Genomic DNA, 19543 nt, shown 5'->3' on the forward strand with positions numbered 1-19543 from the left:
AGCTCCCATGCTAAGAGATAAAGCATGATTTACCCTTGGATTGTGGCGCGATAGTTAATCCAGCACTACGCTCCCATTGGAGCTATATTTTTTCGTATAACATCCCCCCACTAGCCAAATGGAATGCTCCAAAGAGTGGCTGGTCCACAGACCTACTTGGACTCTACCATCCAATAGAGGAGGAGGTAGACAGGTGAAGGGAAGAGTCAACTAGAGCAAAGGCGGGGGGACCTCCCTAGGACTTTAGCTGTAGAGTTGCATGATCCTTTGAGGATTTATTTATTGTAGGGCCTGCTCTGTTTATAGGCGCCTTCATGGTAATTTATTTTAAAAAGTGCCTGGTAGGCTCCTTTCCCCTTCTGACTGGATGGACCATGTAAATTAATAGCTGTAGGTTGGTAGCATGTGTATGGTTGTTCACACTCCAGAGGGTGCTATGATCCTAGGGGAGGCATAGGGCTGATTGCAAAGTAAGTCAGGCACATGGGAGATAGTAATGTTTAGTGATCAGAGCAGGGGTTGACTGAACTAGGCCTCCTAGCTGGCAAAGAGGGGGCTTTAGGGGAGTTAGGACACTTGGGTTCTGTTCCCACCATTGGAGGTTTCTAGGAGAGTGAGGAATCCTGGGTTCTGGTTCTTGTGAAAAGTGGAGGTGGGATGAATTGTACGTGAAGTGGTACAGAACTATAGTAATAAGCATGTTGGAAACCTATAGGAGGATAAAGATTTTTAAATTGTTATTTACAGTGTAGTGGTGCCTGGGAGCCCCAGTCATGAATCAGGATGCCAGGTGTTGTACAAGCAGAGTGAAAAAGATGGTCCTTGCCCTGAAGAGCCTGCAATCAAAGTAAATCCTTTTTCTTTTCTTTTCTTTTGCAGAAGAGGGGTGGGGGAGGAAGGAAGGTGCACAGATTCATCCATTGTTCACTTGATGGCTTACTGGAGAGGAATAATTTTGTTAATTTATGTTGGTGCCTGCGTTTTCTTGCCTTTTCCTTCCAAACTATATTTATTGTGATTGTTTAAGCACTATCCTGATCTCTGAGCAGTTTAGAAAACTCAGTACAAACTATTCCATCCAAAAATTAAAACTGTACTGTCTTCCTTGTGTACTGCATGGGTAAGCAATGTGAAAACTAACCTCCATAACAACTACACGGGGAGGGATAGCTCAGTGGTTTGAGCATTGGCCTGCTAAACCCAGGGTTGTGAGTTCAATCTTTGAGGGGGACATTTAGGGAACTGGGGTAAAAATCTGTCTGGGGATTGGTTCTGCTTTGAGCAGGGGGTTGGACTAGGTGACCTCCTGAGGTCCCTTCCAACCCTGATATTCTATGATACGCAACTTTGTCCTTGTCCCATCAATCTGCTCACGCCCCATACCCTCAGGAAAATGAGTGGGTTTTGCCACAGGCCTAAAGGTTAACAAATCTGCATCCTGCTGGACGAAGGGGAGAGCCTGTATCTAGTATCTTTATTGTTCCAAGAGACATCGGTGCTAGAAGACTGGGCTGTATCACTCACTTCTGCTGTGAGATGTATGCTGTTGGCTCACATATTCTCTGGATATTCAGAGTGTTGATTCTGTAGTACCAGAGACCTCAGCAGCTCCTTTCCTGGACCCTTTGCCTCTGACATCTCTCTGATGAATCTCCCCTCAAGGGCTGTGCAAGTCTTTCCTTTAGGATAGAGCCCTCTGGTTAAACACTTCAAGGTGCCAGGCTGAGTGTGAGGTGGAAATCAGGTGGCTAGAGTTCTGACCCTCATTCTCTAGGGCAGGGGTCCCCAACGTGGTGGTGCCCACAGACACCATGGCACCCGCTGTGGTGTCTTAAGTGCACCCACCTACTGGCCAGTGGATGAGCATCTGCCAAAATTCAACGGCATTTCAGCAGCGACGCCTCTGGATGACGCCGCTTGTCGGTGGCATTTTGGTGGTTGCTTGTCTGCTGCCACGGTCTTCCGTGGCGCGCCAGACGAAAAAGGTTGGGGACCACTGCTCTAGGGCAGTGGTTCTCAAACTTCATGGCACCGAGACCCCCTTCTGACAACAAAAATTAATACATGACCGTGGGGGGGGAACCTAAGCCTGAGCTCACATGGGGCGGGGGGCAAAGCCTGAGCTCCACCACTCCATGCAGGGGGGGCCAAAGCTTCAGCCTGTAACCTGAGTCCTACCGCCCAGGGCTGAAGCCAAAGCCTGAGTCCCACCGCCCAGGGCTGAAGACCTCAGGCTTCAGCCCTGGGTGGTAGGGCTCGGGCTTCGACCCCAGACCCCAGCAACTCTAATGCCAACCCTGGTGACCCCATTAAAAGGGGGGTCCTGACCCACAGTTTGAGAACTGCTGCTCTAGGGGCTGCTTCCCATTCTACTCTTCTTCCCTTAGGAGTGAAAGTAGCCAGAGCTTTTGCAGGACTCTCGAGGAAGTAACACAGGCATGAGCCCCGTCTGCCTACAGGAACCCCTCTATAGCAGGATCCCCCAACTTTCATAGCACACTTGATCATCTCCAGCCTGTCTGTGATCTCCCTGCCTCAGGCTCTGGCAAAAAAACCCTCTCTCCCACCACCTCCTTGTTAATCTTCATAACCTCAGGTGCTTTCCACCTGGATTGTGTAGCCATAAACTGGGGCCAAAGTGTAGTAGTTCAAGTGAGAAAAGCCTGAGTTTGAAGACTTTCAGGCCAGGCTGGTGGGGTCAGGGAGGCTAGGGTGGGTGACATTTGGGGTAGGGATAACGATTCAGGAGCTGTTTTCATTTCTCATGGGGACCCTGTTGCCTTTATGCACATACCCTGCTGTAGCAGTTATTTAAATATAAATGTTATAAAAATGCTCTCATGTGGCTAAATGAAATTAATGAGATGCAACATGGTCTAGTGGCCTGGGCATCAGGAGACCCACATTCCAACTGCCGTTCTGCTGAAGACTTGCTGCTTGGCTCTGGGAGTGTCATTTTACTTCTCCGTGCTTCTGTTTCTGCTCCCGTCTGTCTAGGTCGTAAGCTCTTTGGGACAGAGACTGGTTTTTACTTTGGGTGGATAGCACCCAGAATGGTGGGGCTCTGATCTGGGTTGGGGGCCTTGAGGCCAATACTAAATATGGCTGCTACTGTTTCAGAGGTCTGAGGAGAGTAAATGGGCACAAAGGTTAAACCTTCCATTTGCTCTGGATGTACTTTTCTTGTGCAGAGGGTTCTCACAGGGTCTGTGCATCTCTGTAGCCCTATATTGAGGACTTAGGTGGTGCACAGGCATTGTGCTGGCTCTCTGCACAGGGATACAATTCCCTTGTTTGAGAAGCCCTTTCCTAGGCAGATAACGGCTGCATTGAGCCATTGCCTACCAGAAATACAGTACCGTTGACACTTGTACATCTTGCCAGGAGTATTTGATTATTTGGGAGGCTGCAGGACTCTTATGTTCACCAGCAGATGGCAGTAGCCTTTCATGACAGGTGACTTGGGGAGAGAACAAGGGCACATTGGGAAAAGCTTAGAAGACAGAAGCTCACTCCTAGCCGCCCTTCTCATAAAGACAAGGTTTAACTGGGTTGCCCTGGCCCTAGCAATTTGGGTTAGATTTTAAGCAGAGCTCAGCCCCCCCATTTAGGAACCTCAGTGAATGGCCACCTTTTTGAAAGTGCATTCAGCAGTTCCCCTTGAGAACAATTGGGAGCTGCGCGGGGGGGGAAGGCTGAGCATTTTGTGAAAATCTGGTCCTGAATGTAGCAGTGCTTTGGCCTGAAGCAATTGCAGATATGTAGCTGGACTGAGAGGCAGGTGTACATAATTTAGTTGGGGACTGGTCCTGCTTTGAGCAGGGGGTTGGACTAGATGACCTCCTGAGGTCCCTACTAACCCTGATAGTCTATGGTAGAGGGAGCATGGGGGTGAAGAAAGGGAGTTGGTGAAGGGGACAAATCCGTGTAACCCAAAATCACATTTTAACCAACCTATGTTCAAAGCAGCTGAGCACCCAGAGCTCCCACTGACTTAATTTAGAGCTGTGAATGCTCAATAATGCTGAAAATCAGGTCACGGGGTCTGAGGTTGAGAACCCAAGTTCAGAGGCCACTTTTTGGAAAATGTGATCTGTAGGCTCAGTGCCTCAGTTTCCCCATCTGTAAAATGGGAATAGTGAAACTTCCCCTTTGTAAAATGGTTTGAGGCTTGTGGATGAAAAGTGTTATATAAAGTATTTTCCCCTCTACTGATCAATTGAGAAGGAGTCATGTGGCCCGATTTTCAGGGAATACTGAGCACCTGCAACTTGTATTGTGGTCGGCGGAACCTGCCTGCAGTCAGCAGCTCTGAAAAACAGGCCAGTGGTTCATAAGGGCCGTTCTTTATACACAGCGATTATAGAAACCAAATTCAGGATCTGTCTGTCTACAGTAGATCTCTATCTATATAGAGTCTTGTGTAGTGTCCATCGTATAAGCACTGTTAACAAAACAGCAACAAAAGAAACACTAAGGACAGATGAAAACTCGGTTTCACTTCTCTAATGTCTCTCTCTCTCCTCTAGATATGGTATATAATGTTCCTTAAGAAAGACATTCCTCCACATTTATTGACCCTTCCAATCTTCCTTTGCTCCCCTTTACAATGTGTTTCATCTATGGAAGTCACAAATAATTGGGAAGGTTTTCCCTGGCCAAGTGAGGGTGGACCTGAACAAAAGGAGGTCACCCCGTCCGGGTCCCTTTGCCCTCTGTGGAATGGCAGGAATTTCTCCATGCTCTCTAGTCTGGGGCAATAATGGCATCAGCAGCGGGCTGATTGTTTTCATATCTAAAGCCTATGCAAGTCTCCGGCTTAGTGCCTGTCAGCTGCAGAAGTATTAACCTTAGAACTGTCAGAGCTAATAAAAATCCTACGCTGCCAGTGCGGCTGTGGAGAGTGGTAGGAGGTACTACAAGCAGCTGCAGGATATAGTGTCTACAACAGTTGCCTCTCCATTTATTTTATCCGTTTGCTCCCTATGGGTCCAAAACACTCGCCTTGACATCCTGGCCCTATTGAAGCCAAGGGCAAAACTCTCATTAACTTCAGTGGGTCTGGGATTTCACCATGTGGATTTTGCTTTAATCTTGCTCGTCTGATAGGCGTTTATGCTGCCATTGAAATCACTGGTGAGCTCTGGGGGATCTTCTTGCTCCTATGAAATATCTCCCTCCCCCCCTTCCAAGTTTATTTTATAACCTCCCAGTAACCTGCATGCGCTGATGCTCAGCCTGCTAATTGAGTGTGATCAGCCAATGGTTTAGCAAGTGCAGCTGTCAGCAGGAGCCATGAGGCTATAAAGCAGAGTGGGGCACTTGCGGGGGGTGAGAATGGTCACAAAACACGAGTTGCATATCTCTGCCAGCCCCTACACACATGTATGCATGCATAGACCTCCACTCTGCTGTCCCAGTGACACACATGTGCATGCACTCTGCACCCAGTGCGGGTATCCTGTGCACACTGCTGCAGAAAGGGCAGGCATGGGCCTAATTTGCCTCAAGGAGAAATGCATGTATGTGCATGCCTGCCCACGGGTTTACCTACACACACACACACATTGTTGCACCAACCAGACACACATTGTAGTTGGGAGTGCAGCTGCTATATGTGAGCACCCTAAGGGTACATCTACACTTAGACCTGGGGAGAGGGGAGTGATTCCCAGCTTGAGCAGAGATATCTGTGCTAGCTCAGATTGAGCTAGCGTGCTAAAATAGAGTGTAGCTGCAGCAATGGGAGGAGCTAATCACCCCAAGTATGTGCCTCATGTGCTAGCCCATTAGCATGCCTCAGTTTCCCCATCTGTAAAATGGTGATAACGCTATAGAGGAGATGGTTGGATTAATCCCTTGATGCTCATAAAATGCTTTGAGAGTCTTATGCCACAGGCACTCCAGAAGACAAAATATTGGCACTAAGGACATGGCTTCCTAGCCACGTAATAACAGAGAGCGGAAGGGGTCACTTTCTGCTCCAGTGTCTGAAATACAAGGAAGTGTGAGAGATTTCCTCAGACTAGCAGGGAACAATAAAAGACGTCTCCTCAAAAGGCGATAAGGGAAACCCTGTGCCTAGCCTTGGGAGACGGAGGGAGAAGGCAGAGATGGCAATCTCACCACATAGCAACATGCCACCAGCTCAGGAACAGCCTCTGCTGGAAAATGGATGTGGGCTCAACACCCAAAAAATGCTTAGTTCTATCATAGGCAGGTATCTGGCAGCATTTGTATAGCTTGTCACGCCAGTAAAGCTCATGGAATCAAGAGCCACTGACCTGAGGTATTAGGAGTTGAAGGTCTTACCAGGTATCATTGGAAAGGTAATTTCCCTGGATTTGCCATGAGGTCTCAGAGCTGTCCTATGACCTCTGTCTCACAAGGTAATAATCGTCATATGATTTGGGAGTGGTATGGTCTAAAGGTAGAGGTGTTAGCAATGATCTTCATATGCTTAATATTCAGGCAAACATATCATTTTGGTCAGCAGGGTTGAGTTTTATTAATTTTCCAAGGGTGAATTCAATTCATAGAACTGTTCCTAAACGGCAGCAGACTAACCTCAAGCGGAATTAATTTACAGACAAGGCTCCCCGCTAGTGATGCATAATCTGATAATTATTCTGTTAAACTTTCCAAAAATATAACAGGCAATGCCTTGGAGACGTAACTGGAGCAGTTCTCAGTGTTTCCAGGACTGAGAATCTGACACCAACAGGACGTCAGGGAAACGAAGACAAGCCGGTCCTCCCAGCAAAAAGTGCAAGGACCATGCATGCCTGGGGGAAGGACTGTATGTGACCTTGAATAGCTGACCTCTGCAGTATCTATATCAGATCTACTGATGGAAAGTGCTGTCTAAGAGCTAGATATTATAATGAGTGATGAGGAAGAATTGTCCTGTGGTTCAGAGATTCGGAAGGCCTGGGTTTGATTCTTGGCTCTGCTAAAGACTTCCTGTGTGACCTAGGGCAAGTCCCTTAATCTCTCTCTATTCATTGTGTTGAGGATAAATTGATTAATGTTTGTGAGGTGCTCCGATACCAGGGTGATGGGGGATCCTATAGGTAGATTTGGGGAGAGCTCTCCCTATCCCTCTCATTACTGATAATGATAACAGATGCCATGTCATAAGCGCACATGGCATTTCACAAACAAATTGGAAACCCATCACCTCTGAATTTGGGCATGTGTAATTTGGACTGAGTTCTCATAAACCTGCTTACACCCACCTTTCAATGTGCAAGGAGGCCTAGGTTGATGTCTCTTACTTGTCAAGGATCCTGGAGCCATAAGGATGTGGAAAGAGATTGGCTGAGCAAGAAGGAAGAGTTTTGTTCCAGACATAGGGAGAGACATGAAGCCAATTTGGGGAGGGTAATGAAAGGAATCCCCTCTTTACAGGCTCATTGTTTTTTCGGTGCTGCCAAGACACCAGTGTTTGAAAATCTGGCCTATGAGGTATGAAAGCAGTTTGGCTCTGTTTTCAAGAAAAGCTTGTAATGGGGTGAATTTGTCCCCAGAGCCCTTTTGACTGGTGCCCTCCCTCAGTGAATCCAGACCTATTGTGTGTGATTCCAGAGCCCCTTTGGATCTGTGGCTTTATAGCTTTTTGTTGGAAGGCTGGGGAGAGGGAGAGACAACATTTATGTTTTAAAATAAATTGAAAACAGCACTTTGAATAAATCTCACCCTGTTGTCGTCTCTTTCAGTTTCATGACAGAGCTCAGGTCCTGCTACTTCCAGACCCCCAGATCTCTCAGCCTATAAATCCTCCATGCCCTTGCCCCAGAGGAGGCGATGGTGTGTGTGTGTGGGGGGGTGTATTTGCCCTGCATTAATTCCCTTCCCTGCATTAATTCTCTCCCCTGTGGCTGCTGACATGAAGATTTGTAATTGGCAGAATGTATTTTTAATGCATTTCCTGCAGGTCGCTGTAAGGGAATGTAATTCCTATGTGGGCTGAGATGGGTTTAATTTGCAGTAAAGGAAGAGGAACTAGGAGCGCTGTTAATGCGGGGGTTTTCTTTACCGTTTCAATGAACTCAGTCCATCCAACTGGTTTAGATTCATTTATTTTACCTAATCCATCAGGCTGTGATCCCAGCAGAGTGAATCAGATCTTAAGTGATCTCTCTCGAATGACTGAAGTTCCATGCAGTTTGCTGTTTGGAGATTTGTCAGAAGGAAGCTTTATCTACCCAGAATTTTGTAACCCCCGGATCTTCACCTTGGTTCCTGACTCTAAATCCTGACCTCCTGTCTGGGCTACGCTAGCGCTAAGACCTCGTGGCACTCTTACTGGGTGGAATTCACTGCTAGCAGAAAATGTAGGCACCGTCCGAGGCCCTAGTTTGAGGCACATATATGGTCCGTGAGTGCGGCACAAGCGCTCTCCATAAGGGTGAATTACATCCGAGAGAGTAGGGTTTGCCCTTGGGAACAGATTAAGTGCTCGCCTTTGCCCTCCATTGGGACTCGGCTGTCAAATGAGCTAAGCACCCAACACTCTGAGCTCTGTTGAAAATCTGGCCTGTACAAACATAGGCTGGGAATGTCAAAGGCGCTAAGTACCCACGCCCTATCTTTTTTCAATGGGATTGGAGTACCCAACTCTCTTAGGTTCCTTCAGAAATCCCAGCTATAAAGGACTGATCCTAAGCTGTCGGTGAGGAGCATTCAGCGTAGCAGAGTAGTGGTGACGACAAAGGTCCCCCTTGCAACTGGGCATCTGACCTAGTCAGTTCCTGCCAATGGCCACCAGCGACCATTACAACAGCTGGGGATCACCAGGGGGCAGGCACAACTGGGACGCACCTCCTTCCCTAGGTCACATCCCTTATGCTGCATAGGTGGGTGGCATAGGAGCTGCTTTTGTGGCTCCAGGATTCCCCTCTGTTAGAAGATCCCCCCAGCAGCCAGCTAAACTAGCTTTGCATCAGTGTAGTGACACAAAGCTGCCGCCATGCAGGGGAGAGTCATTCCCCCCCACCCAATGTTTTATGTGCAGAGAAAATTGTATGCTGTCATCCTCCTCCTTCATGTGGGATCTACAGTGCCTTTGTCCTGACAAACCCTTGTCGCTGTTGTAAATCCAGCCTTATGACTTCACCAGCCAGCCTATTGCATGGGAGGAGGTAATGGGTGGGAGGGACCCACTTGTTCAAACAAAAATATCTTCGGTGGCTGCTGCAGCTGATGGAAAGGGAAATGGATTTTTTGTTTAAATACGATGTGGTTTTTAAAGTCTGACTAACGTGAAAGTCCCCATTTAAAGGCGTCGAACCTTCACTGAAATTGGTCAGTGTTTACACACCCACTCGTTGACTGAGGCAGCGAAAAGCAAACTTCCTGGTATATCCTGATCCAAATCACCTGGGAGCAAATGCTTAGAGGGTACAGTCCACAAAGCTGTGAGCGGTAGCAGTGGCCAAGAAAAATTCCGTGTCTCTGTTTACAAAAAAGCAAACATATCCGAACAGGGAATGTTAAAGCTTAATTGGCATCACATCGTCGGCCCCCGCTCACAGAAAAGAGTGGATTCAAAATCTGCACTGCTGCTGCTTCAGCTGAATTAGAAATTCCACTCCTTCTCTTTTGAGGACTAAAGTCCTCTCTCTCGGAGAGAAAAATCTTTGGAAGGTTTTATCTGAGGGCTGGTGCATAGAACTGAGAGCTGGGAGATACGGGTTTTGTGCCCAGCTCTGCTCTTGACTAACCAAGACTCGTGCTAGGCATTGTACAAACACATATCTGCAGCCGCTGCCCTAAAGAGCTTACAGTTTAAACAGACAGGGTAGGACAAATGCAGTATGATTAGCCCCATTTTACAGATGGGGAACCAAGTGCCTAATATGGCCATCCAGCTAGATTCAGTGATTTTAACGTGCAACAGATGAAGAGGACCTGAAAGTTGGATGATAGGAAACAGCACCTGTGAAAATCTTTGAGATATTAAAAACTTTTCCTACCTCAAAATAGGGCAAAAAGTTGAAATTGAGAATTTTCACAAACCAGAAATCCCCCCCAAAATCGGTTCGGGTCAATCAAAACTTTTTTTCGATAATTTTGAAACGTTTCATTTTGATTTAACCTTTTTAAACCTTTTGTTTAGTCTAAATTGACTAAATTTTCAAAACAAAAAGTTGTTTCCACTAAAAACAAATGCTGGAACTTTTCATTTAGAAAATGTCAAAATGGTGGGTTGTTGTTTTTTTTTTTTTACCATTTCAGAGTTCCCCTCCACCCCCCAATAATGTTTTGAGTTGGGAGATTTGTTGAAATTGTCCCTGTTTCACAAACAATTTTGGTTTTGGCTAATTGGCAGTTTTGGGTGAGGAAAATGCAGTTTGTCAAAAAATCCCCAACCAGCTCTGCTGTTAATTGGTGGGTTCATCTACTCTTTTAATGGTCTGCCTTGGTTGGCTCTAAACAAGGCTTGTATGCTCCCCCCTCCACCCCCCCAATGCTTAATACTTGGTCAGAAACCATAGCAGCTTGCAGGGTTTCAGCCCTGCCAGGGGCCTACGCTAGCATATGGTTGTCCTCTTTGGGGTGAGGAAAATGGAAGAGAACCTTCCAGGGTGCTCTGAGGGTTAGTTCATTCATAGTTGTAAATTCCTGCAGATCCTTGGACGGAATGAGCTATAGCAGTGCAGGTTGTTATAGGCTTTGTTTGGCAGTGAACACATCTCACTGCATAAATGAAGCAGACTCTGCAGTCAGAGTGGGACTGCTGCACATATAGATACACCTGAGCTAGCTTTGATCCAGCTAGCTCCACTCACAATAGCAGTGAAGTCATGGTAGCACAGGTTAGCTCCCAGGCAAGATCGCACACTTTGTGCTGCTTGGATGAAAGTCCCTTGAGGGCTGTGTCCGTATCTCCTTTATGCTTTGCAGAGCACTGTGCATCCAGTTGATGGTCAAAAAATGATTCCCATCATTTGAGAAGCTTGCTTTTTTTCTTAAAGGTTCTGCCTGCTTTTTTCCTTTCTCATCCTGCGTAGCTTGTGTTTCTTCCCCATTTCCTATTGTAGTTCAATCCTTGAGGGGGCCACTTGGGGATCTGGGGCAAAAAATTGGTCCTGCTAGTGAAGGCAGGGGGCTGGACTTGATGACCTTTCAAGGTCCCTTCCAGTTCTAGGAGATTGGTATATCTCCAATTATTACCTTATTACCTTATTGTCTGTGGCTTTTCTTGTGGACACCAATCCCAGGAGCCTGGGGGACTGTTCCTACTTGAATAGGACTATCTACTGTACAGTAAAGGGGCAACTGTGTACACTCTTCCCAGTTTTCTGCAGCCCAAACCTTGGGACCTGGTGTCTTGTCATTCAGCAGTGTAATACTTGATACCGCTGTACCACACTTAAACTTGGAAGGATTCGATTTTTATCATTAAACATTGATTTCACTAAAAGCAGCAAAGAATCCTGTGACACCTTATAGACTAACAGACGTTTTGCAGCATGAGCTTTCATGGGTGAATACCCACTTCTTCGGATGCAAGAATACCCACTTGCATCCGAAGAAGTGGGTATTCACCCACGAAAGCTCATGCTGCAAAACGTCTGTTAGTCTATAAGGTGCCACAGGATTCTTTGCTGCTTTTACAGAACCAGACTAACACGGCTACCCCTCTGATAATTGATTTCACTGTACATGTGCAAACTGCCATTGATGATCATCAAAATTTACAGATAAAGTAAGAAAAATGGTGCTTGAACTGATTGGATTTTGATTGATGGAGTCTACTGTCATTAAATAATTGTGTGACCCACCACTATACAAATTTAAATAAATAAAAATGGGAAAAACTGCTTACAAATAAACATTGATATTATCAGTGGAAATTATTCAAACAAACAAACGAAACGAATTCTTCCAGACCTAATCACAGTGTTCGGAATCTGATCTTAATTAATTTTACAGATTGCCTTTACAAGCTGTGTACCTGGGAGGTGGGTAAACAGGATTGATGCCCATTTTACAGCTTGGTAAAGTGAGGCTTGGAGAGATTAGGACAATTTTCAGAAGTATTCACTAATTTTGGACACCTCCCTTTCTCAGTGCCATCTTTAGATGCTTTATTCCTGTTTTTCAGAGGTACAGTGCACCAAAGCTCCCATTGACCTTGAGGTTGATTTTTTCAAAGGCACACTTAGGAGCCTGACTGCTTCTGGAAATCTTCCCTTTAGAGCACGAGAAGCCTGGTTCTCCTCTCACACTAGTTGAACACAAGTGCAATTCCCTTGACTGATTTGCATGCGTTACGAAGAGCAAAACTGGGACCAAGATGTCTCAGGTTGGGCATTCAAGAACTGAAGCAGACAAAAGTAGTCAACACTTCTGAAAAATTAGCTGAGTTTGGCTTATAGTCTTGCAGTGACTCACTAATACAGGGATGGGCAAACGTTTTGGTCCGAGGGCCACATCTGGGTATAGAAATTATATGACAGACCATGAATGCTCACGAAATTGGAGTTGGGGTGTGGGAGGGGGTGAGGGCTCTAGGGGTGAGGGTTCTGGGGCGGGGACAGAAATGAGCAGTTCAGGGTGCGGGATGGGGTTCCGGGCTGGGGCAGGGGGTTGAGGGGTGGGGGAGTGGGGGAGGGCTCCGGCTGGGGGTGCAGATTCTGGAGTGGGGCTTGGGATGAGGGGTTTGGGGTGCTGGAGGGTGGTCTGGGCTGGGACAGGGGGTTGGGACAAGGTGTGTGGCTCCAGGCGGCACTTACCCCAAGAAGCTCCCAGAAGCAGCGGCTTGTCCCCCCCACAGCTTCTATGTGCCCACGAGGCCAGGTGGCTCTGCTGCATGCTGCTCCGTCTGCAAGTGCTGCCCCTGCAGCTCCTATTGGCCGCGGTTCCTGACCAATGAGAGCTGCAGGTGTGGTGCTTGGGGCGGGAGCAGAATGCAGAGCAGAGCCCCCTGGCTGCCCCTATGTGTAGGAGCTGGAGAGGGGCCATGCTGCTGCTTCCAGGAGCCGCGTGGAGCAGCCCCCAACCCTGCTCCCTGGCTGGAGCACCGGAGTGGGGTAAGCCCCAGACCCCACTCTCCAGCATGAGCTCACGGGCCAAATTAAAATGGCTGGCGGGCCAGATCCGGCCTATGGGCCATAATTTTCCCACCCCTGCACTAGTAGGTTCTGGAATGGAACCCAGGAATTGTGACTCGAAGACTCTTGCACTGTGCCCAGGACAGCACTGCTCCTCTTGCTTAGTGCATTCGGACAGGCAGAGATTTATTGTCATTTCCATGTAAATAAAGGTCTAGTATATAGTGCTGCTTGCTGGACATCTTTGAGATCATCCCTGCATCTGAGGAGACAGCTGAATTAGAATGGAATCTACTCATGGAGAGCTCAGATATATTGAAACTATAGAAGAGATAGGACCAAACAGTGCAAACTTCAGATGAGGATTCCAATCCAGATTTCCCCAAAGTTCAAGTGTCTTGGTTTAACCCATGCTAGAAATGAGACTGGATCCAGATCAAAACGTCCCCAAACTTCAGGAATGCTCAGAGCGAGGATTTTGGTTTGAGACCCGTCTCTAGTTTATAGTGAAACTGAAGGACAGTCTTTTTCTTTCAGTGCATTACATCCTGCAATGTGTCTCCCATGTAGAGGGAACTTTTGCAAAGAGGGAAATTGCCCTGTGAGAAAAATGACTTAGCTCCTAAAAGTTTCCACAGTGCTTCAAAACAGCATGTTGCAAAAAGTCACTAGAATGTTGCACTGCTCCATTCAGGTAGGTCTTTCCGGCCTAGTTATTCCGCCTGGTTTCTGTCATCCATGTACGAATGCCATCGTCTGCTAGTTGAGGATTTTCAAATTGGATTGGCAGAGTTGTCCCATGGCATTGCTTAGAGCTTTCCGTACATTGATTTCAAAAGACAAACATACATTACTTCAAAAGATGTTTTGAAGAGTTGCAGTGGCAGCATTTTCCTATGGATTATCAGGGCCAAATCCTTAGGTTTAAGATTCTAGTTGGTCCTGACTCAAGCAAAACACTCTTTGGTGTTGAGGGGAGTTTACGGCATAACGGCCTCAACATTTGGGTCACAGTTACTGGATCTATTTGCAGAATTTCTTTAATACACCTTTCTTAAAGCAGTTTCTTTCAGTTCTTTTCCGGACTATTCTGCATCTGTTCCATGCCACCTGGGAAAATCACGGTTAGCTTGTTTTCAATTTCAGAAGATGACCATGTGATGAGAGTAAGAATGGCTGAGCTATAGGAGCTCTCACTCTTTTCTTTCTTGTGCCTTCCAGCGTTCTTAGGGCAGAAGACATACAGGGCCATGGAGCTGACAAATTAGGTGTGTTGTTCCAATTTGATGCCCCATGGGCAGTTGTCTGTGAAACAAGCCCTTGCAGAGCCTTTGGGGAGCAGTGGAGTGAAGTGTAATCCAAGTGAAGTGTGACCGAAGCTTTGAAGTGCAATTTCAATGGCTGGAGCAGGGGTGGAACTGAAAGATGGGCCCGTGCTGGTTTTTATTGTGGGGCCCCCTCCCTCAAATTTTAATGAGTGCAACTCTTATTTCCATCAAACATGCCAGTTCAACTGCTCTGTCATGCACGAGAGAATCTCCAAAACCCAACCCCTCTCTGTCCCCCTCATCTAATCCTGCTTCCTCCCCACACTCCAGGGCCCCTGGGGTGGAGTTGCCAGCTCAGCCCTGAGCACATGGACCGGGTACCCTGGCTCCAACCATGGCACGGGCTCCTTTTCTCTGCATCCCTCCTCCTGCTGCAGCTCTCTGCTGGACCAGGCAGCCAGGAGCTTGCTTCAGCACCACCAACCCCTGGATGCTGTTACCAGTGGCAGGGAACAGCCTCTCTGCAGCCAGCTCCATGCATCCTGGGATGGGACCATAAACAGGTGCCCTGTCCCACTCCCACCCTACCTAAATTGTGCCCTGACCCCTACCTCCCCCATCCTGCTCCTTATCCTCCCTGCTGGCTCGATGCATCCTGCCTGTCTCCAGCACCAAGAGCAGCTGCCACAGGTTCCAGCAGGTGGAGCGAGACCCAGCTGCACTGCCTCCCTTTTCCCCAGCCCGGCTCCATGCCTTACCCCTCGGCTCCAGGCTTCCTGCAGCACCGAGAGAGGCCAGGGCAATCCGGTAGGAGGACCTGGCTGGTGGAGTGGAATGCGGGTGCCAGCCACGCTTCCGAACGCGTGAAGTAGCTACTGCTGTGCAGCCGTGCATGTACATGGCAGAAAGGGAGTGTTGGGAGGCCGTCCGGATTTGACTGGTGGTGTGACCTGGTGCACAGGGTTGCAACACCACTGAAATTTAGTCCGGCTGCCCTTCTATCTGGTATTACAGAGGGGTGTTGGGGCTAAATTTGATTGGCGTTGTGACTCCATGTGCCAAGTGCTGGAATGGATTTCAGGTGCCAGAGCAGCACTCCAGACCACTCCAGCACCACTATCCCCCTGCCCTCAAGATTGCGTGGGCCCCTACGCATCTCCCCCATGAGCTCTGTGAGTATTAGGGAAGATGCTGAGTCTCTGCACTGGCTGAGTCAGGATTGCTGCGTCTCCTTTCATTTGATTGTTTGTTTATTATAATGTACTGAATTATTTTCACATGTCTGTCTCTAGCCCTCTCCCATTACTGAAGTAGCGCATCCATCTTTTAAAATGTATTTATCTTCACAGCCCCCCAGTGTGGTAGGGCAGTGCTATTACCGCTGTTTGTACAGATTGGGCACAGAGGCTACATGACTTGCCCAAGGTGATACAGGAAGTCTGTGGCAGAGCGGGGACTTGCAACCGGATTTCCTGAGGCCCGGGCTAGAATCTTAGGATCCTTCCCGCAGCTTTAAAAAAATCTGTGTGAGAAAGAGCTGGTGTTGAGCGTGAGATCAGCAGAATGATGGAAGAATAGACAAGGAGTCAAGGAATGCAGAAATGAACGGTTTGCCTTTCAAGACTCCAATCCCTACTGTATGCTCTTCGGGACCGAGACAGCCTCTTTCTTCTGTGTTAGTACAGCACCTAGCACAGCAGGGTTCTGGTCTCTGACTGGGTCTCCTAGCGCTATCACAATTTAAATAATAACGGGCTAACTTCTCCAGAATTCATTGGAGTTATACCCCCGCATGCATGCACCAAATGTGGCCTGTTAATACTCTATGAGCCTGGTTCCCCTCTCACCCCTCTTTAATACCATGGACTTCTCTGGACTTACTCCTGTCTTTTGTTGGCGTGTGAGAGGACAATCTGGTGCTGAACTGAATCACCCTGTGTTTGTGAAGGGCTTAGTTTCAGGGGACATCATGCTGTGGGGTGGGAATTAAGAGAAGCTCCGACAGAACACTGAAGGCGTACCAGAGAACTCCAGGCTATCCCCCAGCACGACAGCAGCTCCAGGAGCATCATGACGAGACGTTGCAGATGGTGCCCTGTGGTGACGTGTGGATGGAATCCAAAATGCTAGCGTTCCCATGGGTAGCTGGGCAAAAAGAGTGGACTTCATTCAGTGAACTCTGCTGTTGCAGCATATTATTCCTAGAGGAGATTCAAGGAGGAGCAAAGATCCAGGAGAGAAAAAGGTGACACTTCTGGAGGGGCCAATCCTCGCCTGATTTGCACTATGCGCAGCCCTGTGAAAATCAGTGGGGTGTATGTTCGGGCAGAAACTAGAACCTACTGTGGGATAATGCTAGATTGGAACTTCCCTGGGGCAGAGACCTCGTCTTCATATGTATCTGACCAGCGCCTTGCCCACTGTTCAGACTTTGGAAATAATAGTGTAAAATAAGTCTATGAGGAGATGTTTGAGAAACTAAAACATTAGAGGACTTAGCCTATTAATGCCGGGATTTGCCATTTTCCAGCAGGTGGACAATAACGTGATGGACCCAGAGGCTTAAGAAATCGTTGACTGACTGGCTGTGGTCCTTACCAGTGTCAAAGCCTTTGCTTTACTGCTACTGGAGTGTGGGTCTTATGTGCATGACGCTGTTTGTGAAGAGGGCCATGTGTCCGTCTCTCTTGAGCTCCCATGGTGGATCGTGATCACTCCCTGTTCTAAGCGGTCAGCTGATTGAAATGATGCTATGTCAGGAAGGGGTTGGGGCACTGCAGAAGGAAGTAGGAGAGGCTGCATTTCTTTAACCCGAAAAGCTGCAAATGCTCTCTGCATTGGGGGGTGGAGAGGAGATTTATTAGATTATGAGAGGGATGGGCTCTTCTGAAGCTGAGGAGTGAATTTGCTTGGGCCAAAACTCTTCCACTCCATCTTTCTGTGAACCCCTTTCTGCATGTAGCTGTTACAAAGCTCTTCGCATTACTAGCTGGTAAACGTCAAGGTAACGCTGAGGTCAAGCTCAGATTTGAATTTGGTGAGCTGAGCAGATATGACTGACTGGGCCATGTGATGTGAAAATAAGCATGGGAGGGTCATGTGATATCCCCTTCCTCTTGTTTCTTGAGTCCGCTGGGATTATGGGGAGGAGATTTCACAGCTGAGAGGCCAGCCTTGTGTTAAGATTTAGATAGTGACATGTAAACCAAGTCAGTCCCCTTGGGATGCTAAGTGCCTCCTGGGTCTGTTCAGAGCATTTTGAAGTCAATGGAGCTGTCTCGGTTTCCACCAGTTGAGGATCTGGCCCAGTGATTATTATGCCCATTCAAATCTTTAGTGAACTTCTCAAATCAGGCATGTGCATAGAAACCAAATCTTCATCCAGCAAGAACAGAGTGAGTTGGCGATAGGCGTTTCAATACGGAGCCAAGTCAGCCAGCTCTACACGGCACTCCAAAGCTACATCTACACTGCGTTTCAGAACCCGTGGCAGTGAGTTTCAGAACCTGGGTCGACAGACTTGTGCTCGTGCTGTGTAGATGTTCCGGTTTGGAAGCATGGGGAGGGGTTTGGGCTTGTGGGGGTCGTGGGGGTGGTGGATTTACCAGAATCTGGCTGTGGTCCCATGATCTAGTAGCAGCATACTTGGCAAAAAACTTCTTGTCGGTGGCCTTTGCTAATGCAGGAGACAGTTCACTCTGTTTGCAGGACAGCAGTCAGAACAAAATGGAAGAGTTAAATGCTGAGCAGCTGTACTCAAACGCGAGGGGAGTTGGTGGGGGTTGCTTCTGTTTCCTGGGAGTCGATTGGCTAGTCTTGGGATAGAAAAGCCAAAGGACACTGGCCCAGGGGATTGTGGGATAACGTTGGTGGACTCTCAGGGCACAAGTCTGGGAACTGGGCCGGCGCTGCATCCACACTGCAAAATGATTGAGTTGGGACTCGAGTCCCACTGGGAGTTGAGCTCCAACCTTCCCCTCCTGCTGAGTTCTGTGGCCTCCATCCTGAGGGCTTACTGGCCCTAGTAAGACGCATTTGTGTATAGATGGAAGGGGGGTTGGGTTGAAACCCAAGTCTGAGCCTGGGCATACACTGCAGTGTAGACATACCTTTAGCCTCTATACCGCAGTTCCCCATCATAATAGCACATCCCTACTTCACAGGAATGCTGGGAAGGTAAAACCTTTAACGATCATTAGGCACTCAGTGATAGGGGCCAGAACATAAGAATGGCCATACTGGGTGAGACCAAAGGTCCATCCAGCCCAGTATCCTGTCTTCTGACAGTGGCCAATGCCAGGTGCCCCAGAGGGAATGAACAGAACAGGTAAATCATCATGTGATCCATCCCCTGTTGCCCATCCCCAGCTTCTAGCAAACAGAAAAAATCCATCCCTGCCCATCCTGGCTACCTGATACATCAGTCAGCACCCACAGAAGGTGGCTATGGGAAGACAGTGTCTAACAATGAATGCAAACTGGGATCAATAAAACCGAAGTCCACTGCTGTGATTGAATGGAAGTTATAACTCACCACAGTAACAGAGACTCGGCTTTGGATGATATAGGACCTGTATTTTGCCCAGAAGCTTGGGACTCCCTCTTCACCTGGCCACCCCAACACAGGCATCAAATTAACAACTTATTTGATGTGCTGTGGTCTGTTAGTTTCTTCTCCTGCTTCCCCAGTCACAGGGAATAAACGCTGCAGTGTGCAATAGTGTTCATTTCATGTGAGGGTAAATATAGAAAAGAAAACCTGCTGAGAGCAAGCCATTTTTTCCCCTGCCCTACGAGTTCTCCAGCTATAAACAGTCAGTCATACCCATTTGGAAAGTCCTAGCATGGTTTTCTTGGCAATCCTATAAGAACCTTTGCTTTCCTGCAGGTTAAGGATTCCATTTAATAATAATTAATGGTATCTCACTCCCATCTGCTCTCAGATGTTTAGGACTTGTTGACATTCTTCTGCTGAGCTAAAGCTGCTCTGTTCTAATGAAAAACTGGTCTGCTGGAGAATTTACTGGGAAGCTTAGGTTCACCTGTGGAAGTTGTTCCTGATTCTCATTGTGCTGCTTAAGTTAGGTAGGGTGGAGAACCCCACTCAGGACTTTTGTCAGATCTCTCACGAGCCTTCCTGTCCCGTGTATGGAAGGAGGCCCACCAGGCAGAGAGGCTGGAATCGTATGACTGAGGAGGTATTGGGTTACATCA

At 47.8% G+C, this 19543-nt stretch overlaps 1 protein-coding gene across 3 annotated transcripts in view; it reads left to right on the forward strand.

The window, feature by feature from the left end:
* Window positions 1–220: 220 nt before the first annotated feature.
* Window positions 221–19543, forward strand: part of SCUBE3 (signal peptide, CUB domain and EGF like domain containing 3) — a 135012-nt gene continuing 115689 nt past the window's right edge. For 2 of the 3 annotated variants that reach the window (XM_039534858.1, XM_039534859.1), the window contains exon 1: window positions 221–847. In XM_039534858.1, the coding sequence (XP_039390792.1) occupies window positions 774–847 (74 nt within the window). In that variant the 5' untranslated portion in view covers window positions 221–773. The remainder of the gene's footprint in view (window positions 848–19543) is intronic. The other variant, XM_039534857.1, reaches the window with a different exon arrangement.

The sequence above is a fragment of the Mauremys reevesii genome, linkage group 4 (assembly GCF_016161935.1).
Source record: "Mauremys reevesii isolate NIE-2019 linkage group 4, ASM1616193v1, whole genome shotgun sequence".
Lineage (NCBI taxonomy): Eukaryota > Metazoa > Chordata > Testudines > Geoemydidae > Mauremys > Mauremys reevesii.